Raw genomic sequence first — 24577 nt, 5'->3', positions numbered from 1 at the left:
ATTTTGGTAATATCTAATGTACCTAGACCAAAACAACATCGTTTATAAGTGAACCTAGTAGGAGCAATAGAATAATAGATAACAAAATTATAGAACAAATTAATACTTTGAATTATCTGGAAAGCACCATTCCATACGCAGGATAAACTATTATCAACAGTAATCTAGAGAAAATCAAAACTCGAGTGGGATTTAATTGACTATTACATGATTAGAAAAAATAAAGTACTCAAATACAATAAAATATTAATTAACTTACTAAAATTCTATTTCACTAATGTTGGCTTCACCAAAACGTTTGAACGGAGCCGCCATTTTCAGTTGACTATCTATATGCGGTAAACAAATGACGATCGCAAAGCATATTTTATAGTACCGTAAAGAATTTGCAGTTTGAAATGTTGGCAAACAAAGAAACAAATGCTAGGGAAGTGATAAAAATAAACAAATGCTAGGGAAGTGATAAATTTGTAGTATAACAGCCATGATTGGTCGAAACCACGTCCTTTCGTACCGTTTTAATGGTCAATAGTAGTATGACGTAGTAAAAATGTAGGCCTAATAGTCATGATAAAATTACTTCAGGTCGCAGGAATCATCAGCCAAATATTGAAATCTTTACAGTTCAGAAACACATTAGACTAAAAATATACAATGCATTAACTACACCTAGAAAGTACGAGAACAATAACATAATATACTGAGGACAATAACTGCAGACATGAGAACACCGAAGTACGTAAGTTACTGTAAGAGCACAAAAAATACAGATTATTTCAAAATTATTCTCATTTCAGATATGATGAAAAGTTATGAATGGTTTTTTTTTTATTTGTTTCCCTCAACATTATTATTATTATTATTATTATTATTATTATTATTATTATTATTATTATTATTATTATTATTATTGCCTGTTATTATTCGGTTTAAAAGCTTTTGTCATCTAGTCTGCTGTCAAAAAATGTGAGAGAATTTATAAAACAGTTCTATTACCGGTTGCTCTGTATGGTTGTGAAACTTGGACTCTCACTTTGAGAGAGGAACAGAGATTAAGGGTGTTTGAGAATAAGGTTCTTATGAAAATATTTGGGACTAAAAGGGTTGAAGTTACAGGAGAATAAAGTTACACAACGCAGAACTGCGTTCATTTTATTCTTCACCTGACATAATTAGGAACATTAAATCCAGGCGTTTGAGATGGGCAGGGCGTGTAGCACGTATGGGCGAATTCAGGAAAGCATATAGTGTGTTAGTTAGGAGGCCGGAGGGAAAAAGACCTTTGGGGAGGCCGAGACGTAGATGGGAGGATAATATTAAAATGGATTTGAGGGAGGTGGGATATGATGATAGAGAGAGGATTAATCTTGTACAGGATAGGGACCGATGGCGGGCTTATGTGAGGACGGCAATGAACCTCCGGGTTCCTTAAAAGTAAATATTATTATTATTATTATTATTATTATTATTATTGTTATATTTACCTACTCTAAGGAAATAAATCCTGGACATAGCGAGAACGAGATTAACCGAGGGTATGAAGTAGGGGGGAGTGGAGTAATTGCAAGCACCTAATTTCCTATTTTTATACATTTCAAGATAATTTTAATGTAGCATTGAAACGTTCGGGGATAATAAAACAATTAGGTTCTAACAATATTTATAAGTTACAAAATATCTTTCTAAACAACATTCTTGTAATGCGTGCCATTACCCTACCAAGTGGGAAATGGGACCCAGGCAGTCGCGATAATAGCACATATATACAAATACATAGATGTAGAATCAATATTTAGCAACAATATGCAAAAAGTAGAGAAACCTAACACTAAATTTTCTTTCATGTGGATTGGAAAAATTCACAAATGAAAATTTTAGTAGTTTCAGCAGCACTGCAATCTGAGTTAACCCATCCTGAACACAGGACACAACAATACCGAAATTCATTTTCTTTACCGAATTCACCACAAAATAGGCACTTACTGTTAGAATTTTTCTGATTGAATTCTATAACGCAGGAGTGTTGGGAATAACAACCGTGTGCGAATACTCCAACTGTCGCCATTAGAACAGTTAGCTCTGAATGGTCATGGCAGCAAAGCAACAGAAGTTAGTAGGCAATTAGTTGTAGTTTTAGGACACGTTACATAAAATCCGGATCACTCAGATGCATATTACTTCCCTGAAATAGAATGAAACCGCAGAATTATAAGAAAACTGCAAACAAATCGACAGACACACTGAAAGCGCTTGAATCAACAGCGCAGCGCTAACACTCGACTAGATTGATGTTCCCGATGTTGTCGCTAGTCTAATTCACCGAACATGGTCATAGAGTGCTACTATATCCTAAAACTTAGATGCGTATCTACCCGCTCCGTACGAAAACTCCAGTCTCCCCTACTTAAGTTACTGTAAGATCACGAGAGAAATCAGAAATTACAGACGATCTCAAAATTATACTCGTTTTAGAGACAGGTACAATGAGGAATTATAAATTATCAGTCGATATTATTATTACCATTTATTAAAATTAATTATACTAACCTCGCTGAAGGTTCACACGATCTTCCGCACGAATCCTGGACAGAATTCTGATTCCCTTGATCTATATCAACAATATAAATATTTCCAGTATCCATCTATGAGCTTGCACAACAACTACAAAAAGAACTTACAATCCAACATAGTTAAATTTATATAAACTTGATGCAAATATCGAATGTCGTAAAGACAGCAGTATCAAACTGAAGCCGTAATACTGTCCATTGTCAGCCCATATATATATATATATATATATATATATATATATATATATATATATATATATATATATATATATATATATATAGTATACATGCAATTAATAATGCGTTTAATGATCACGTATTAAGTATCAAAGCATTTAAATGGCATCATTATAAATTAATTTTACCTTGAACTTAAACGTAATCAAGTTGTATGCGAAGGTATCTGTGATCAGAATTTTAACTAATTGCTTGAAACAACTCCTTTATAGTAATCATGAATAATACATAATTTAAATTCTTTACACTAAACATTAGGCATTAAATGGTTTCATTTATAGAGTGCGGCAGTGGGATATGACGGTTTTTATAGCCCTGTTGTGGGACACTCAGGACGAATTAAAAGAAAAAACATACTGGAAGTAATCTAGTACAATACAATTTATTAATGTCTGATTACTTTTTAAAAACTACATTTCGTAAGTAGCTTCCATAGCAACGAATACATTCCTACAATCTGCTATGAAAGTTCTGCATAACTCGACTCAACAAAACAGGTTCGATGGCACTAACTTCGTTCCTTATGATTTGTTTCAGCTGGATGATGGTGCGAGACTTGTTGCGATACACCCTTCTTTTGAGATAACCCCATAGGAAGTAATCAGCTGCAGTCAGGTCAGGAGATCTTGGTGGCCAGTCAATGTCTTTAAATCGTGAAATTATTCGTCCTGGAAACATGTTTCGCAGACAGTTCATTGAACCATGAGCAGTGTGCGATGATTACTTCCTATGGGGTTATCTCAAAAGTAGGGTGTATCGCAACAAGTCTCGCACCATCATCCAGCTATAACAAAACATAAGGAACGAAATTAGTGCTATCGAACCTGTTTTGTTGGGGCGAGTTATGCAGAACTTTCATGGCAGATTGCAGGAATGTATACGTTGCCGTCGAGGCTACTTACGAAATGTAGTTTTAAAAAAAATCAGACATTAATAAATTGTAATGTACTAAATTACTTCCAGTATATGTGTTTTCTTTTAATTCGTCCTGAGTGTCCCACAACAGGTCCATAAAAACCATCATATCCCACTGCCGCACCCTATATAACCATTTGTCCCTCACACTTGGCTCAGTCATAAATATAACAGCATCTTGTTAATATAACCGGAATTGATGTATACCCTAGTGTGAGATTTTTTTATCTAAAAGCAGCTGTGGAGCATGTTATCTCCAAGTAGTCAATTTTACACTATTGTTTCGTCTTTCATCTTATCCTATCCTATCTGCTATTGTAACGCAAAATATTTTAGGGGGCTCTTTAGACTAAAATTATCCAAATGGCTCTTACCACTTAAATAACATTGTTGTCATCATATCATCATCATTGTTGCATTATGAAATTTGCACTAACGTTACAGACATGTAAGAGTAGCAGTAATCTCAGCTGTCGAAGTCAACATAATATTTGAGGCAACGCTGGGAGATTTCTCTTTTCTGTTGACTTGTAGCTAGGGATTCTATTTTATGATGAATAGTAATCTTAAATTTCGGTGTAATTTTACACAAAAGCACCTAAACTCTGTGTTATTTTACATTTTAAAATGTAACTTTTTAACTCTCGTCGTGCGAAATACATTACTGTTACTCGTATTCCTATGAAGACTAGAGGTCTGCATCATCAAGAGAATCTTAAGGTTTTTAAGTAATTGATTAACTAGCGGACTTACTCGTGTTAATTATGTAAGTTTGTGCGGCTTACAGCTGTTTCGGTGCTTCATCACACCATCCTCAGAGCCTACTAGATCTCGGCGTCATCTCGAACTTCTCTGCCTGTTATGTGGGTGCGTTTGATTGTTGAAAGGTGTTGAAAAGTGGAGTCAAATAGTGTGTGTGTGTGTGTACTGAAATTGATCTGTGTGTTGAGAATTTGAATTTTCAACACCTTTCAACAATCAAACGCACCCACATAACAGGCAGAGAAGTTCGAGATGACGCCGTGGCTCTGAGGATGGTGTGATGAAGCACCGAAACAGCTGTAAACCGCACAAACTTACATAATTAACACGAGTAAGTCCGCTAGTTAATCAATTTCTTATAGTCAAGTGTTAAAAGTAGTGTACGCAAGATTCAAAATGGCTTACGGTTTTTCTTTTATAAATTTTAACAATACTGAACAGTTTTCTAACGGCACTTGCATGTTATGTCCAGAAATATGTGTAGCAGCCTCTCATCCTGTAAGTAAATAATATAAACTAGTAGGCACCACACGATATTCAGACAATTTCTACTTTATATTTAAAAATAAAGTCACTCGAAATCGGTTTGAATATTACATTCACAATTGAAGCGGTGAGATCAATAACCATTCAAGGCCATTTACACTAGTTTCGAGAAAAATTAAAAAAACTTCTTTTATTTCTTACCTAATTATTATTTTTTGCACGTAATATTTCTGATTGTTTTAGAGATTAAGACAAAGTAGTATACCAACTTTTAAAGTAGTAACACTTGTAGAAATATCCTAAATTTAATTTCAAATTTGCAAAAAATGAATGGCCAGAAGTGGACTTGAATGGTTATTGATCTCACCACTTCAATTCTGTATTGTGGAGTTTGAATATTACATTCAAAATTTTATATATAAATATTAATATTTGGGCACTTTAAATTAGATATGTGCTAAAAAACAAAAATTTCGCGTAGGCCTATACATAAAATTTCCCGATATTTCAAGAGTATACACTTACTATATTTTGACCTGGAAGGGCTTTAAACATAAAATGTATGCTTTTATCATCTGGAAAATCGTACTTCGCGCATTCGTGGTTTTGGAAAACTAAGTATGTCCGTCCGAGTGGTTATATCGCATCCCGATTTCCCCCACCCGTTTCTGTTGGTTCCTCTGTAAAGACTTGTGGCTTGAGAATCTTTGCTATTTCCTGAAAGCATTTGCTGTTCGGAATTGGACGTCTACGCAATATTACACAGCTGCTTAAAATAATTTAAAGAAAAGGGCCTACTTAAGAAAGTAACTGTCACGTGATTTCCCCCGTTTCGACGATCCTGTGACATAACCACTCTGACGTACAATAGTTATTTCTAGTTATAGCCAAACATATGATTAATTGCAGTGTGTGGGGCGTTTGATTAGAAATATTTCCTCTCTCAGAAGTGTTCATAAAGTTAATTTATTTTTGAAAGATTTTCTCGATCTTTACGTTAGACAACAAACTTGTCAAATTCTTCAGTTAGTTACCGCAGCGTGTGTCACTTGCTGACGTCAACGCGACGTGACATGGTGTTAATAGTCTGAACTCGTATCCGTGTATCATTTGAGCTATGCCTTTGTTATTATAATAGTGGCTTACCACTTACAAGGCCTTCTAATTGCTATTCATGATCGACATGACAGAACGTGGGGTGGGTGCTAATAGAATCCACAGAACGGCGGAGACTACCAACACAAAAGTAATGCATATTCCAAACACATAATCTTAATATGAGCTTCTATAATATTATTTCTTAGAAGTTTTATTATGATTTGATCTTTTTGTCCTGTCACACAATTTCAGTCTTATATACTACATTATACAGACACTTAGCGAGATTTCTGTGATGGAAGGCCAACAACGCAATCTTGCTGGTCCACCAAAGTTTTAAAAAATGAAGTAACACGAATATTTATTAGATTACACTAGATGAACCTAAAAAAATACGGGAAAACATTGTTCAGGTAATATCAAGACATCTGTAATAAGGATGAGAACAATTTCTGCCACTTCTACTGATCAAAATAATACAACTGCTGGATGAGTCTAAATTCAATATGTATTTTTAAATACGGAATTAGTGATCGGAAATGTCTACTTCAGACGCCACGGGATCTTGAACGAGAAATATGTTTGAGGAATGTTTCGTAAGCTGCTTTGGTTTCCATAAAACAACTGCATACTGCGTCGATATTGGTGCCGCTAGAGTCGATGGCAGTTGGGAAGGCGTCGTCTGCTAGCGTTAGCGTCGACATAGTGAGAGCCTAGATCATGTGATTTAGAGCAGGGGTCGTCAGCACAGAGCACGCTGGGCTATACTTGTTTTTTTGAAAGATGGGACATGACAGGAGCGTTGCGATCTGAAAAACAACTGAATGTCACATAGCGTGGTAGGCCTGTTGCTATGGTAACAACGGTTGAGTTGCCAAACTTACCGTTTCACGTGACGAGTGCTTTATGCTAGGTTTACACGGCGACAGTTTAGAGCGAGAGAAGGTCTAAAGTATCAGGAGAGCTATCTAACGGAGTGTTTACACGGTGACAATATAGCTTCTCTAAACCCATTAGCGAGCTCTCATGAGATTTATGTAACTCTAAACTCTAATGTTACTCTCCGGACCGTTTACATGTGGTGCAGACAGTTTAGAGTGAGAGAGCAGGGTGGTCAGTGCGTTTACAACTATGTCAGAAGCACAACATATTGCGGCGGCTGTAGTGATTGCAATTGTTCTGAAGAGAAAAAGGCAGAGGAGAAATAGATCTACGTGGGAAAAACCTGGATATCTCGCCGGAACACGCATGGAGCTTACACGTGCCTTGTCAGCGAGTTAAGGATGGAAGATCCAATTCAGTTAAAAAAATTTTCTGAGGATGTCATCATCAGAAATAGAAAAATTAATAACTTTGACCGGACCTGCAATTGGCAAAACAGACACACAGAGGTGTGAAAATTATTAGAATAATCTTAATTTTAAAGGTTTTTTAATAGTTCCTTCACAAATATTAATTGAATTGATGAATATTGGTATATATTACTATACTGATGTAGGATATATTTACTACTAACAATGCCGGAAAGCATTGTTGTACATTGGTATTTTTCTTATTTTACAATTGTTTTGGGAATTCAGAAATTATTATATTATGTTGGCAGAATTGGAAACATAAAAAATTATATGCACAAAACAGAATATACGTTCATTTGAACCTTCACAACAATGTAAACGCAAAGAACAATTTGTTTAAAGCATTTATTAATTAATTTTTGATGTTTCCAATTCCGCCAACATAATATAATAATTTCTGAATTCCCATAACAATTGTAAAATAAGAAAAATACCCATGTACAACAATGCTTTCCGGCATTGTTAGTAGTAAATGTATCCTACATCAGTATAGTAATATTATATACCAATATTCATCAATTCAATTAATATTTGTGAAGGAACTATTAAAAAACCTTTAAAATTAAGATTATTCTAATAATTTTCACACATCTGTAACTATGAGGATTGCCATTAGTATAAAGGAAAGGCTGTTAGTCACATTACGCTTCCTAGCAACATGTTTGTACCCTAAACACATTATTGTATTGTTCTTAACAGAATAAATTATGAATAATAATTAATAATAAATAAATAAATAAATAAACAGGGGAAAATGGTAGACTACAGTACTCATGTAAAATGTATTAAGTTGCTTTCATTATGTCCGAAAGGTATGGTGTATGAATTGAACTGGAAGGTAGTACCTGACTTTATAATATGTAATATCTTTTCATGTGAAGAATAACAACCATTTATTTTAATATAATTGGAAGTTTTGAAATTGCATCTATTGACCATAAAATATAGTACGAAGCATTTAATACGCAACGGTGAGTCCTTTAAATCCCCAAATGTCAATGTCAGTAAGTGTTCTGCGACGAATATATAAAACAGAACAGCGATCTGAGCGGCGGAATTGGCGTCTGTATGTTTACACGGCGAGAGTTTAGTGAAGAGAGCTAGAGATTATAGCTGAGTATAGCTCGTGCGGAACCTGGTGAAACTTGGAGGGAGAGAACAGTATTGTGGTGTGGGATCGACTACCGGCCTATGTTATGTGACGACATGCAAGCGAGACTGAAAAAGCGTTACCCCCTCCACTCCTAACCGCCCGCAGAACTGGTTTCGCCATCAAGGTCAAGCTTCACCAGATTCCGTTCGAGCTATATCAACGTGTAAACGGTTTTGAGAGTAGGTATCTCGTTGACTCTAATTAGATTTTAGAGAGTCTAAATAGATCGGCCTTGAAAACTGCTCTCGCCGTGTAAACACCCTGGACAGAGAACTCGCATATGCTCTCAACTCTCATTATAGCTACTCTAAATTATTCAACTGAGTTAAACTTTTTCATAAACTCTCGCGAGAGAAGCAGTGTAAATGGCGGACAAGAAATAATGGAGTGTCGAAGAGACGAAGACTGATTGAAGCATATGAATTGGAAAGTTGTTTGTGGAATGTGTTTAACAATAATTACAAGAGAAAGGACCTGAGAAATCGGGCATTGTCAAAACTAGCTGAGACTGTTGAGGCGTCTGAATTTGGCTTTCAGTTTCGTTAATTTATTGTAATTTTGTCGTAATTTTTAGTAAGGTCCATTGTTTTACTTGTTAATTGTATTGTGGGTTTTATTCTTGCTTATTTATTTGCTGGAGGAGCTACAGCTAAAGCTCCAAACCTTCAGTAAGTACGAATTATTATTATTTATTATTATTATTATTATTATTATTATTATTACTATTATTATTATTGTTATTATTATTATTATAATTGTGCAATTACCACAATTCACTTGATGTGGAATATTTTCTATATTCCTTTCATACTTTTGATAATGCATCATATTTAATGATGATAACGCTCACCTAGTACATTACAAACAAATCACATAACTGGTACAGTGGGGTCGGTATCGGTATTTGTTAACAAAAATATAGTTATAATTTAACGAAACGAAATAGGCACAACTATTACACTGCATTAGTAGAACCATTATAAAAACAATATAATGAAAGAAGATGAACAATATTATATGAAAAATTATAATTTTTCTTACTTAAAACATTCGGTCTCTTTTGAGGAGCTTAAACGTAATCAGTCATTTTCAGCGCAAATTCTGCACACTTTTTTGAACATTGGAGATAAATTGGACTTTGGTTCTGGTAGCAAAGATATCTTTTCTTCTTCTTCTTCTTCTTCTTCTTCTTCTTCTTCTTCTTCTTCTTCTTCTTCTTCTTCTCCTCAAGAACTACTTCAGCTGCATCCGTTGCCTCTCTTTCATCAGGAAGCCTGAAAATTGTCTTTATACAGGGATCCTACAAAATAACTTTCCGGTTTCGAACACATGTAATTTACGTACTATGAATCTGAGGTGCATGAAAATAGTACCAATGGAAAGAGAAACTCCAAACGTTTAGTTCCGTAACTTAAAGATGTTCAATGTGTCTCCCCCCTTGGTAACACGGCACACATCAAGCCTATAGTCAAGTTCCACGTAGATACACAGATTTTCCGACCCCCAGATTCTGAGGTTATGTCTGTTCACCTTACCAGAAAGTTGAAAAGTGGCTTCGTCAGAAAACACTACGGAACGAATAAATTCATCATCGTTTTCAATTAAAGTCTGCATACTTGTGCAAATATTTCTTCGTAGCACTTTGTTATCTGGTTTTAGGGCTTGCAGCAACTGTAGTAGGTTATGTTATGTTATATTTAACGACGCTCGCAACTGCAGAGATTATATCAGCGTCGCCGGATGTGCCGGAATTTTGTCCCGCAGGAGTTCTTTTACATGCCAGTAAATCTACTGACACGAGCCTGTCGCATTTAAGCACACTTAAATGCCATCGACCTGGCCCGGGGTCGAACCCGCAACCTTGGGCATAGAAGGCCAGCACTATACCAACTCGCCAACCAGGTCGACAATGTAGTAGGTACGGATGAAATCGCAACCGTTTGCGAAGAATCGTGCCTTCAAATCTGTGTACCATTTATGGATTTTAGGACCCACTGGGTGAATATGCACCAAGCTTTGTTCGATAATGCCGTTGCACATTAATAACCGACTGGTTCACATGAAAATTAAGCTTTTCTGTCCTCTATAGCAGCCATTTCCACTCAACAATGAACAAATTTGTTTATATGCGCTATTATGAGGCAGTGTTGCCACAACTAAACTTCTTGAGTTTCTGTTCCCATTGGTGTATTTCCATGTACCTCTGATTCATAGAACGTAAATTACATGTGTGCCGATTTGAGCTATAATTTGCATATTTTTTATAGAGACTATCAGCTCCGCCCTTCGTGCAATTATAGTAGCCTATTCTATACGAATAAATAAATAATGACTCAACGCAAGTGCTGTGCGCGCTCAGGTTACAAACTGCTCAGAAGTTAGATGAGTGCATGTGTCATAAAAACGCACTGACTAGCCTATTCTTCTCTAAATGCTCTCTCTCAACACTTTCTCTCACTCTAAACTGTCTCCACCATGTAAACGGTCCGGAGAGTAACATTAGAGTTTAGAATTATATAAATCTCATGAGAGTTCGCTAATGGATTTAGAGAAGCTATATTCTGTCACCGTGTAAACACTCCGTTAGAGTGCTCTCCTGATTCTTCAGAACTTCGCTCTGAACTGTCGCCGTGTAAACTTAGCATGATTATTACTTTAGACCTGTATTTCAAGAGTTATGCGCCATCTTTTATAATCTCGTACGCAAGAGTTAATGAAAAAGATCAACTTAGATGAATAATTTAGAGTAGCTCTAATGAGAGCTGACAGTATATGCGAGTTCTTTGTCCCGAATGTTTACACGGCGAGAGCAGTTTTCAAGGCAGCTCTATTTAGACTCTCTATTTAGATATTAGAGTCAACGAGATACCTGCTCTCAAAACCGTTTACACGGTGATACTCAGCTATAATCTCTAGCTCTCTTCTCTAGCCGTGTAAACGTAGCATAATAGCTCTCTTGGCGACATTTATTGTGCACACAATGTTAGCATTGGTACGTTTCGTGTTTGATTGTCTGTCGATTTTTTGTATTGTTTTCCTATCTCCGCGTCAATTGTCAATTAATGTCTTAACGGCAGCCAATTCATAGCTTCCATCAGCTGGCAGCACCGTAGTCCATATTGGCAAGCTCGGCCGCTTAACTGTCATGTCCCATCTTTAAAAAAAAAACAAGTATAGTCTCTCTTAGGCCCGTAACACACTTGCAGAGTTTTCGCCAGCGAGAAATGTGTTGCGAGAAAGAGACGAAGAGCCTTCCTCCACACACTTGGTGAGTTCTCGCTATCACAGATCACAGCTCGGTATGATCATCTATGCACTGCCTTCATGCAGAAAGCATTTTTTCTGATTATAGTAATGACTCGTTGGGGGAAATATTATAGGTTATGTATTTACGTATATTGTCGTACTTAAATATATAACCTGTAAGTACTGTATATTGTCGTATTTTACAAATTACGTACGAACGCTATGTTGAATTTGAGTATTCAGATGATGAGAAAATCGAGTTACATGAACATATTTTGTTAATGAAAAGAAAAAAGTATGCCTAAAATTAAAGCCAGAAATATCTGAAAATCACATTGTATCTTACGAAAATAAGGGCGAGTTTTGGACACTGGTTTCGTTTTGAATGATGATAGGTTTAGGCATTATTTCAGGTTGAATAGACCACAGTTTTTTGCAATTCATTACATGATAGAGGATTCTTTGCTATGTTCTGATTAAAATTATGTAAACTGTTAACACATCCTATAGATACATTATTTCAAATGTTTAATTAATACTATTAAATCTCATCAAAATAAAATATAGCCCTATTTATTTTCAGATAACCTGATATTTGTCCCTAAATTTCTTCTTTAAGTTTCGTGTTTTTATAGTTTTCATCCCGTGTATCCTATAAATAGGCCTACGGCTGACATCGTACAAGTTCGATTATCAGCCATCTTTCCTCATTTTCAAATAAAAACATTACAATTCATCGCCACCTGTGATGTCTTTTTCTACATTCAATCGTCATAAAGAGTATAAATGTCAAACATCTTTGATAAATGTGTCAAGAAAATTCGCTGAGCTACCGATCCCAGCGAGAAACTCGCGCGAGGTTTCTGCCTCGATCGAGATTCTCTTCCAGTGTGTGGACGTCCATTTGAATCCATGTTATCAATTTTTTAATTTTCTCGCAACACATTTCTCGCTGGCGAAAACTCTGCAAGTGTGTTACGGGCCTTACCCGCGGAAAACGCAGTGCATAGGGTGCAGTCCGTAGCTACTAGCGGGTATGCTCTCTATCTCTCCCTGTTGCACGACAGTGCACACGGGACAGCACCCGTACCCATTGCACATTTCAGCGAGTGCTGACGATCACTGATTTAGTAGTAACCACGAGGCAGTGTATTTAGCCCGTCTGAAAACAGAACGAAGCAGGCCTACCCTTTCTTGAATACGTCTATTACTTCGGGTTCGGTTACTCCAGTTGAAATCGGATCAACTGGGACCGATGAAGTAAGCAGCAGCAAGCTTCTTGACCGACCGGCGGGCCACAAAGGCAGCGGTAACCGTTCAGCGGTTGAATGTTTTTACAATTTGCAGAATCTTTATGAACGAAGAATGAATGGTAGAAGATAAAACGTAATTATGTAAGCTATTTAAAAAAGTAGTGACTCGGCGATTCAAACGCTTCAAGGGAGAACCGCCCCTGGGATTCGCCCATACGTGCTACATGCCCTGCCCATCTCAAACGTCTGGATTTAATGTTCCTAATTATGCCAGGTGAAGAATGCAATGCGTGCAGTTCTGTGTTGTGTAACTTTCTCCATTCTCTTGTAACTTCATCCTTCTTAGCCACAAATATTTTCCTAAGCACCTTATTCTCAAAAACCCTTAACCTCTGTTCCTCTCTCAAAGTGAAAGTCCAAGTTTCACAACTATACAGAACAACCGGTAATATAACTGTTTTATAAATTCTAACTTTCAGATTTTTGACAGCAGACTAGATGACAAAATCTTCTCAACCGAATAATAACATGCATTTTCAATATTTCCTCTGTGTTTAATTTCCTCCCGAGTGTCATTCATATTTGTTAATGTTGCTCCGAGATATTTGCATTTTTTCATCTCTTCGAAGGATAAAGCTCCAATTTTTATGTTTCCATTTCGTACAGTACAATATTCTGGTCACGAGACATAATCATATACTTTGTCTTTTCGGGATTTACTTCCAAACCTATCGCTTTACTTGCTTCAAGTAAAATTTCCGTGTTACGGCCCTGACCATATTATTATTATTATTATTATTATTATTATTATTATTATCATCATCATCATAATTATTATTATTATTATTATTATTGTCATCAATTTTCAATGAGCAGGCCCTTCGGCCCCTTCCGTCCTTATTCTTATCGTAAGCATTATAAACTAAAATTATTGGCATAATTTAACAGAAATCGAAATTAGCAACAGTGTATATTACTCAATGATGAAAATTCACTCTTCGCAGCTATTGCCAAACAGAGCAGAAAGAGAAGTTAAAATGTTCTATTTTAGAAATGTAATACCGGTATTTTTTACCGATTTAGTCATTAATAAGTTCTGAAAATTTATGATTGTGTTTATGTAAAATATAATATACAATTTTTAATTTTTACAGTAGTATCTCATAGAGTGAAACGTTTATCTCTGTTCGTATTTTGGTAATGTGGTTGGTTTAATTTAGATATGAACACTACACTGGTAAACGATCGCGTATTTTGGGAATTAGTCGCATCATTTTTCTTAAAAGTTACGCAATTTTTTATATCTAATTTCATAGCGACTTTTTCAAAGAAATTGTATAAATTAAAGTAATATTTGAACAGATTATTATTATTATTATTATTATTATTATTATTATTATTATTATTATTATTATTATTATTATTACCGGTACTATCCCTCAAGCTTATTGAGTTTCATTCGCTTTGTGAAAATCCTAATTAGCCTAAGATGAATTTTGTAGCTATTTTGGATGATATTATGTGCATAGTCTAATAATAATAATAATAATAATAATAATAATAATAATAATAATAATAATAATATGAAAATCTTGAAAAAGCTATCTTAACAAATGAATCTAAAATCCCTCAAAATCTTCTAAATTATGGGCAAAAATAATAACTTGGTACCGGCATATATCGAAGTTTCCACTTTAAACTATATGTTTATATTGCTTTTACAAAGTCTGGAATGGTCACCAAGAAGAGTGCTGAAGAATATGATGGTAACAGGCCTAATGATGACTATAAAAATAATGAAATCATTGTGCTGTTTACATCAATAATTAACATATTCATACACCCGGTATCACAAGTAATACTTCAAGTTACAGTATGTCTATAAACTGTATGTAAACATACTCACTTTATAACATAACAGTATCTTCTTGTGCTCTATTAATTGCCATCTGAATTTTTAGCGGATATCTCACGTATTAAATATTTCACTTTTCCACATAACATTTTCTTTCTGAAAATCTTTCAAGTACACAAATTTAATGAAAGTTCCAAGTATCCAGCTGTTGCCAAGCGTGTCGTCCGTCATAAACGAAGAAGCGCGAAGAAGAGACAATCCACTGCGTCCACTACAACAGCCACATCGAACGCAGAAGCCCTATAATTGAATATTCGATAATCACTTTCGTCACTGTATATCTTAAAAAAATATCGATGTTATTAACAACAAGGTTATTTTGTGATTGTATTTCACTGTGTCTAGATTAAAGTAGAAATACCTAGAAACCGGAAATTATATCATTGATTTCAGATGGGTGTTTAATCACAGTGGGAAATATCTCAACGTATATATTTTCACATTTTATTAACGATTGTATTGATGTGGGTTGCTAAAGCGTAGGAGAGGAAACATTTTGCCAGTCAAAACATATTACCTACTTAGGAATACAAGTGAGATGAACTACTATAGATGTAGTCAATGTCTTGTTAGACTCTCATTCTTAGGTGTCAATATTGTTAAACGATAGCACAATTATGTTATTTACATTAATGTATTCTTCCGTTCCACATAAAATATCAAGCTCAATAATATAGGATCACGGAGACTTGAAGAGAACCTGTGTAAGACTTTCTAGCGCTCTTGGGATGATTTCTAGTACTAACATTTTCTTAAGTTATGCTTCTGTTTGGTTATGGAAAGAACCGGAAGTTGTATAGAAGGCAGTGGATACATAAATAGTGGGATTTCAAAGTTAGACTTGTGAAGTACTTAATATTAATTCGTTTTATTCATAATTAGGTGTATTGATAGGACTTGCTTTTATTTATGTGATATTTGCATTTTAGGTTGTATTTTATGAACCAGTATGAATACTAACTTGTTGAAGAGGGAGAAGACAGAAGCAATTTCTTATCCCATTATAGATCTAGAACGCAAGCGTCCATGCTTGGCTATTGAAAGCAGTGGAGTGAGTGACACAGTTGACACTCAAGAGGAAGGCAGGAGAATGAGTCGTAGAAAGAAAGCAAAGGTATTTTATTTAATAATAATTATGTGTATCTTAGAACTTAATGAAGGAGAAACTTGACAATTGGATTACAGTGGTTGAATAATTGCCCTCCGCAATTTTGTTAATACGGGTTGTAATTGTTCCTTAATGTATTATTAAGTTAGTTTTATAGCTTTTATAAGACAATACTTTAAAACAATTTCAACTAACTAGATTAGTCTAATTATATCGATAAGACCAGGTGACAGTACTGTTATTTGTTACTTGAAACATTTAATCATAATGTGAGGTTAGAATTCATTATACAATCATTGATAAATCTTCAATACTACAAAATAATTATTACAGAATTGAGTTTTATATACATAATACGTCTACATTAATAGTCAAATTTTACAAATTGTATATGATAACTTTTGACATGCTGTTATATTGTTTCTTTCAAATGTGCTGCATTTTAACTTAGTTGCTTCATATTATGTACAGTAAGGTCTGAAAGTCTTGTCACCCCCCCTCCCCTAGTTTGTATGTTGATGTTCATCCATTTTGAACATGTCATAGCAGATGTGTGACAATGGTTGATACTTTATGTTCCAGCTTGTTTAGTGATCCAGAACATCAGTATGGGCACCATCATTGTCACGGCACCATGTCCTGTGTGAAATTTTCCGCAGCAAAGATGGTGTGATTTCCCTGAATACCTCCCTAATAGCTTGCTTCAAATCTTCAATTATCTGGTATCGATGTTTCGAGACATGCTGCCTAATTATTCCCCATAGGGAAATCACATCGCCTTTGCTGCGGAAAATTTCACACAGGACATGGCACCGCATCATTTTGTGCCGCGACAATGATGGTGCCCTTACTGATGATGTGGATCACTAAACAAGCTGGAACGTAAAGTACCAACCATTGTCACACATGTGCTATACTCCGTGTCAGACCAGCAAGTTACTGCAGGCTTTATGGGACAACAAACCCTCACACCACAGCTACAGCCAAACAATCAGTAATAGTAATTGTCGAGGGGTGTGGGGGAAGAGCAAGTACGGCAGAGCGTACAGACGCCTTGTGTATACTATCCATTCTACAATTATGTTTTCTTTTACATCACACACACAATTTAACTAATTGAATTAAAGCATAAAATAGAGTAACTCACCACAAATCAGGAAGAGGAGTGACTTCTAAATCTTAATCCTCGCTGTCACTTTCTTCAGATGATTCGCCAAGATTGATGATTATATCGTCGTGGATTAAATCCAGGAGGCCATCCGTTTCCCACTTGCGCTGTTCCACATCTTGTACATGCCGCACGTAATTAGTCCATTGCTGTTGCGTTACTTCTTTGATTCCTGGTTCCAGCAGCTCTCGCACTTTATTTGACTTGACTCCACACCTCTTCAATTGGAGGTATGGTGGGATTCGCAATACTTAATGTCCATGTGCTCGAGCCATTTCATCTAGTACGCACTTCAGTTCATATCGAGTCCGCACAGACTCCACCATCTCCAGTAGCTCTGTCTAATGCATGTCTTCACCAACAGGAATTGCTTTAGAGACGAGCCACGACTTAATTTCTGCTTTATTCTTTCTCTTTACGGGAATTTTTTCATCCTTTCTCGAATGTACAGACACATTATCTAACACAATAACACTATTCGCAGGAAGATTTGAAAGCAATTTGTCCGCAAAATATTTCTCATACAAAACACTAGTCATTTCATCATGGTAGTCGCCATTTTTCTTTCCGTGATATATTAATTGAGCTCCTGGACTAAAACCATTCTCATTACCAGTATGGACTAATATTATACAGACAGAGGGCATCTTATTACCAGTCGTCAGATCTTCTTTTCTGGCTTGTGAAGCAGAGGCAATTGTAGTGTCCACCCAAGACTTTGAAGTCGTACACCCTGCATTTATCCAGGTCTCACCTGTGTAAATAATGTTCCTATTGTTTGTTGCGACTTCTAATAGCTCTCAAGTACCTGTGCCTCCAGACAATTATGTCGTCTCTATCAATTAGCATGGAGTTCTTCTTCATTCTAGTAAACTCGAATCCCATATCCTTTAGTATTCTTCGTAACGTTGAAATTGATACGTTAGGCATGTCTGTGCCTTTATCAAAGACTGCTTTCACTTTTTTTTATGTTGGCAGTGTGTTTTTCCTTTAAAGTGAATGCATAGGACGCCTTATTGCAGCCTGAGTCATTGAGTCATATTTCTGCATTTTCGTCTTTTGAATGCCTAGGATTTTTTTACGGGTGTTGAAAGTTTCCCCTTCAATTTAAACTCTTTTCTTATTGTTAGCACTAGTTTGTAAGAAAATTTTTGTGATTAACGCCGTATGTTTAGGAGCTTCAGTTACATAGAATAAAAAGGCAGTACGAAAGTACAAATACACGTTTAACACCATAGTTCTTTCAATATTCTTTTCCGGGTTCGCAATTTTTTGAAGCATTCTGGCGACTTCTCCATTGTTTCATTACGACAAGAAAGAAAAAAACTAATTGAAGGCACTACACTGACTTATTCTTACACAGCTATTTGAAGATGAACTAAACCAAACTACAAACTATTTGTATACAAAAAAACACGCAATATTTAAACAAACTACAACAGCGGATAGATTGGCAATCGACATTTTCAAACAGGATAGTAATACGTTTGCACGAGCCCAGCGACAAGCGGTAACTGTCAATCAAGACACGGTGGTGTTTTTAAGCTTACAATTCTGTACCTGCTGAGTTGCAAAATACAAAGGTCCTTTAAATATTTCTTCCAAGAGCTATTGTTAAAAGAGCAACATAGTTCTCTATTCCAAATGCACAGTAACTTGCTGGTCTGACACGGAGTGTAGGACATGTTCAAAATGGATGCACATCAACATACAAACAAGGGGGAGGTGATAAGACTTTTGGACCTTACTGTAGAAAGCATTTTATAATTAATTAAAATCTTTTTATGTTCATTTAAAACATAGACAATGTTTCATATCATTATAGAAATAACTTCTTGCATGTTACCATGTGTGTGGTGAATTTGGTAAAGTTTTTCTTGTGACATGATGAACAGAAATGAGTCTTACATCACTTGTCAGTTTTATGCGAAGTGCTTGTCACTGTCATCAAACTCTACCTAATCTTATCGCTGACAGTAGGGCTACTTGTCACTAATCCTGTCTCCTGATGAAACCTTATGTAACCTTGTCACTGACAGTGAAGCTACTTGTCATTGACAGTGGGACTAGCCTACTTGTCTTTGAAAATGGTGTTGCATGTTACTAAGGGCGAGAAGGAAGGAGCTAGGCAAAGAAAGAAATCAAATGCCAGGCCTTTATCTTCTTCTAAAATTTTGACAAACAAGATAGGCCTACAAATATTAAATGGTGTAAGCCTAATAGAGTTATTGGTATACCGAATTGTTCATAATTGATAGACTATTATTACGGTAAGCCTGTTGTGTAGGCATAGGCCTAAGTATTTAACATCGCAATATTTCTAATAAAATATTATTCATTTCTATTGTTCTTTGTTTAATCTAGGATGACAGATTAAGAATTACGTCAAAGAGTTTAATTTGAAGGCTTGAAGTAAATAAGGTTCTAAGTGCCATTTTTAAAACTTTCCAGGAAAATGAGTTATTAATCTTACATTGAAACTATTGACATATACCTGTACACATCCTGCCATATTTTATGAACTTCTAATGAAATGATAAAGGAATGAGCCTGGACTTTGTTATTTTTGTTATGGGGCTAGATGCATAAATTGTTATTCCAGTATTGAAAATCCAATTATCACGAAAATGGCACTTAGAGATCCTCATTTACTTCAAGTCTTCAATTATATTCTATTCTTGACATGCCTATGCATCTTTATTGGTTCAATGGTAAATTCTAGCAGACTCTTGATATATTACAGATTTTAAATTGGAATTTTAACTTAAACATTTGTTAAAAACGACAAACAAGAAGAGAAGAAAAATGGATTATGGAAATCAATGAAAGAAATGTGTCTTTTGACAATTTCTTTTAAGCCTATATAAAGATTAACTGATGTCATTTTACGTTTGGTTTTAATTTCTAAAATCATACATAGCCTATATAACTTACGTGCGTCATGTATGAAAAAAAGAGAGAACATATCAAGACTATGAATGAGTTTTACGAAACTTCGTGTATACACAAACTGTGTAAAGGCATATGCAAATGATGTAAGCATGTTATTCGGCAGGTAGAATATGTTATTAAATTTGATATTTACCATAATTGGAAAGCATAATTCCTTCTGTTTTGTGAACTGGAAGTCTTTTAAATTGTGTATAACATGATGTAATGTGAATAAACCATCCAACTAAATATAAAGTGATGAAGAATCGGTGGAGTGGAGAAAAATTCTCTCTGGCACTGGGATTCAAACCCGGATTTTCAGCTCTACGTGCTGACGCTCTATCCACTAAGCCACACCGGATTCCAATTCCGATCCTGGATTGAATCCTGTCACTTTAAGCTCCACCTCTTAGTTTACCTTTAGTGGCCAACCCTCATGCACTGTGTCACAAATGTGTGACAGTGGCACAATGTCCAACACACTAATGTGCAGAGGTGCACTAAGTGGCCAGGATCCGACGGAATGAGTGCCATCTTAAATCACAAAATGATTATATATGCATATCATATTATAGTGATGTACCGAAGTACATAAGATGATAAGGAAAACTAAGAGGTGGAGCTTAAACTGAGAGGATTCAATCTGGCATCGCAATTGGAATCCAGTGTGGCTTAGTGGATAGAGCATCAGCACGTAGAGCTGAAAACCCAGGTTCGAATCCCGGTGCCGGAGAGAATTTTTCTCTGCTCCACCGATCCTTCATCATATGATAACCAGACATCGGATTCTAGGGCAAATGCCTATTTTGTTTCTTTAGGAGAAAAGTAAAAATAATTATTAATATTTGTGTTTCATGGAAATTGAAAGGTATTCAAAGAGTTTTATAGTGCCCTAAAATGCCCTAAAATGGTTATTAGAGCCTAATTTGTTAATATTCGCCTAAAAATGCCAAACTCACTGTAAAGTTTCGCATTTTACTCTTACTTTTTATAATTTATACATGCATTCACTGCGAAATTTAAGGCATTTAAAAAGTGGAAAGTTTGCTTCACACCGGCCATGAAACCATTGATAAAGGAAACAAAATGTTTTGAATCTCACGACACTCGCAATAGATTTCACAGAATTTAACATGTTTGGAGGCATAAATGCCGACAAAGAACCAACCTTAGTTTTGAAGCAGGCAACAATCACAACATGTGCTGGTACCGATTCAGAGATATACTATACTATAAAAATGACTGTTTTCGGTCTGAAACCGATTAGCTGTACTGCCCTTCAGAGTGTCATAAAATCACAATTTTTGGAGAAAGAGTGTTTTTGAAATATTTATGAAAAGTCGTAAAACTGCGAATTAGTAGGGTAAACCGTTACAAAATATTTAAAAGAATGGCCCTCCTAGTGTTAACACTACCAGGAAATGCAACAATAAGTGGAACTTTGTATTTTTGTCCAATTGAATCTCAATAACAACGGTTCATTTGAATGTTCGTTAACAGTTGCTCTTTCCCTCACCTTATTTGTGTTGAGAAGTTTTGAGCGGTAGGACGTTTTCCTATGAAGTTTAACGCGATAATGCCGAAAAATATAAGTGCAAAATCTACATTGATCCGGCAATGGCTAACAGAATATTCAGAATTCACTTATGATGGAAAAATAATATTCTGCAAGATTTGTAGCAAACAGGTATGTAACAATAGTTGAAATATATAAATTCTATTAATTTTAATGAGTAGGCCTATAATATTTATACATTGACTGAGCTATCCTGAGGTATAATTCTTTTTAAGACCACTACACTTTAACCTTTTAAATTCCGATAGTTAAAGTATTTGCAGGTCATTAAAATTTTGATTGTTCGAACCCACTAACTTTGTGATAGAAATACGGCAATACAACAATTAGGATTTTATTTTAATTCAGTTTACTTTACATTTTTAGATTTCGCAAGAAAAGAAGTGCCACCTAAAGCAGCATGTGCAAGGAGCGGCTCATAAGGCTAAAGCTCAGCAGAAAAATCAACTGCAACAAACTTTACTAACACAGCCTACTTCATCCAATCTCAGCAGCAATTTCTATGCTGATTTAACCAGAGCGTTTGTTGCTGCTAACATTCCCTGGAATGCAATTGAAAATCCGGTTTTAAGACAGTTTTTACAAAAATACTGCAAACAAAATATCCCATCTGAGTCGACCCTAAGAAAAAATTACTTAGACAGAATATACAATGAAACTTTAGCTTCCATTCGGGAGGATATAGGTGATTCTTACATATGGGTCTCTGTGGATGAAACCTCAGATCCTATGAATAGGTATATAGCAAATATGGTAGTAGGAAAACTTAGTCCTGATGGACCTTCGATTCCACACCTCGTATGTGTTAAGGAACTTTCGAAAGTGAATAGCCAAGCCATTGCTTATTTTGTAAATAAAGGCCTACAGTCTTTATACTCAGGTAATATAGACGATTCTAAAGTTCTGTTGTTTTGTACTGATGCTGCCTCATACATGGTTGCTGCAGCTCCACTTCTTAAAACATTTTATCCTAACCTCACGCATGTAACCTGTCTAGCACATGGCCTTCACAGAGTTTCTGAAACAATCCGGAATGAATTTCCTCTTGTCAATTCGTTTATTTCTAACACAAAAAAATGTTTTTGTAAAGCCCCATCCAGGATTTCAATATTCAGAGAGGACTTTTCAGATATCCCACTCCCACCTCAGCCGGTTGTTACACGATGGGGAACCTGGATTCAGTCAGTGGTGTATTATTCTAAGTATTTTAAAGAAGTGGTCACAGTTATTGATAAATTACCTGAAACTGATAGTGCAGCGTGTGTGAAAGCAGTGAAAGATTGTCTGAATGACTCACGAATGAAAAACAATATTGCCTACATAACATCAAACTTCTTTTTCATACCTGCAAGCATTGAACAATTAGAACGTGAAAAACAATCTCTTTGTAGCCAAATAGCAATAGTAAAGGAAGCTCAAGTGAACATACATTCTGCTTTGGGTGAAACTGGGAAAAAAGTTAAAAATAAGTGGGACAACGTATTAAATAAGAATGTAGGATTTTCATTGTTGGAAAAAGTATCAAGAGTGATATCGGGGGAAAGTGTAAATGTTCCAGTAAGTATTGATGTTTCTATTGTACCTAATTTAAAATTTGCGCCTCTCACATCAGTTTCGGTTGAAAGAAGTTTTTCTGCTTTCAAAATGATTCTCAGTGACAAAAGGCAAAGGTTAACTGTGGAGAATTTAGAAAAAATTCTGGTGGTGTACTGTGCAGATAATTATAATAAAGTCTGAGCATGGAACTGAATTTCAATAACTTAAAATGAGTAATCTTGATATCAATAATCATTATTTCATTAGTTTCAATATATTAAATTTGTGCAGCTCTGTTTATAAATATAATATAGTTTCTTTTTTAATGTTTAAACATACTTTTTTGTGCGTATTTTAGTGTATAACTAAAAATTTCAGTGAAAGAAATAAGTATGATACCTTGATGTGCCTAAAATGCCTATTTTCATTAAAATAGAGCCTAATTTTACAAATTTTGAGCTTATTTTAGGCGCCTAAAACTGCAATTTTTAGTGCCTAAAAATCCGATGTCTAATGATAACGCAGAATTCCTTCATGGAAATATCATTTTGGTACATCGCTATAATAAATATAAAGTTCTAAGTCACATGTAAGTTAGATAGGCCTAGTAAAATTCTAGTGTGAATTTACACCAGTTATTTTTGCTACAGAGAAGTTGAACCTACATGCCAAGTGACAGAATTTTGTTATTCATGTTATAGGTCTTGTATTTCATGTGCTAAATATTACAGGCCTAGTGATTATTACAAAGTTTGGAATTAAATCTGCTGTAAATCTAAAGCGACATTCCTTTAATTTGGAAGATTTCGATTTCATATTGAAAGAAATGATTTAAATGACTTAGAATTATCATCCAGATAGCTAGATGTATCCTATGATTGAGGTTCTGGCTGATACTTATATCTATTATTAGGCAGTACATCTCACTTTGATGATATGTGTCAGAGGAAGAACAATTTTTTGTATGCATCTGAAGTCTGACTAGTGTAATATGTAGCCTAGCTAGTTGACGATGTATGCAATGGAGGGGAAAGGAACTGGCCACCCTACCCCATTATCTCCTGACCTGGTTGCTCATGAGTGATGCCTTCTTGGTATCATTTGTAAGGTCTGTCTTCAGACAGTTGACTAAACAACAATAGCTAGTTGCTGAGATAACACTCCAAAACTATGTTATCACTTCTGGAAAACATACAAATGACATTTGAAATTATTTTATTAACAATTCAGGAAATATTGTTACCAGTAAAACTGTATCTCTCAGTTTT

At 35.4% G+C, this 24577-nt stretch overlaps 2 protein-coding genes across 6 annotated transcripts in view; one reads left to right on the top strand and one right to left on the bottom strand.

The window, feature by feature from the left end:
* LOC138705835 (solute carrier family 22 member 4-like) overlaps nucleotides 1–15719 on the bottom strand; it is a 98242-nt gene extending 82523 nt beyond the window's left edge. For 2 of the 4 annotated variants that reach the window (XM_069834508.1, XM_069834509.1), the window contains exon 1: nucleotides 14982–15719. Coding sequence is in view for 2 of the 4 variants with exons in the window: in XM_069834506.1 (XP_069690607.1) it covers nucleotides 2548–2642 (95 nt within the window). In the remaining 2 variants the exon portion in view is untranslated. Of the gene's footprint in view, nucleotides 1–2547; nucleotides 2743–14981 lie in introns of those variants that run through there. The other 2 variants (XM_069834506.1, XM_069834507.1) reach the window with 1 other exon arrangement.
* A 180-nt stretch (nucleotides 15720–15899) lies between these two features.
* LOC138705836 (lysine-specific histone demethylase 1A-like) overlaps nucleotides 15900–24577 on the top strand; it is a 66117-nt gene continuing 57439 nt past the window's right edge. The window contains exon 1 of one of the 2 annotated variants that reach the window (XM_069834511.1): nucleotides 15900–16104. In XM_069834511.1, coding sequence (XP_069690612.1) covers nucleotides 15940–16104 — 165 coding nt within the window. In that variant the 5' untranslated portion in view covers nucleotides 15900–15939. The remainder of the gene's footprint in view (nucleotides 16105–24577) is intronic. The other variant, XM_069834510.1, reaches the window with a different exon arrangement.

The sequence above is a fragment of the Periplaneta americana genome, chromosome 9 (assembly GCF_040183065.1).
Source record: "Periplaneta americana isolate PAMFEO1 chromosome 9, P.americana_PAMFEO1_priV1, whole genome shotgun sequence".
Lineage (NCBI taxonomy): Eukaryota > Metazoa > Arthropoda > Insecta > Blattodea > Blattidae > Periplaneta > Periplaneta americana.
The sequence above is the reverse complement of the archived record's forward strand: the minus strand, read 5'-3'. Positions and strand labels throughout refer to the sequence as shown.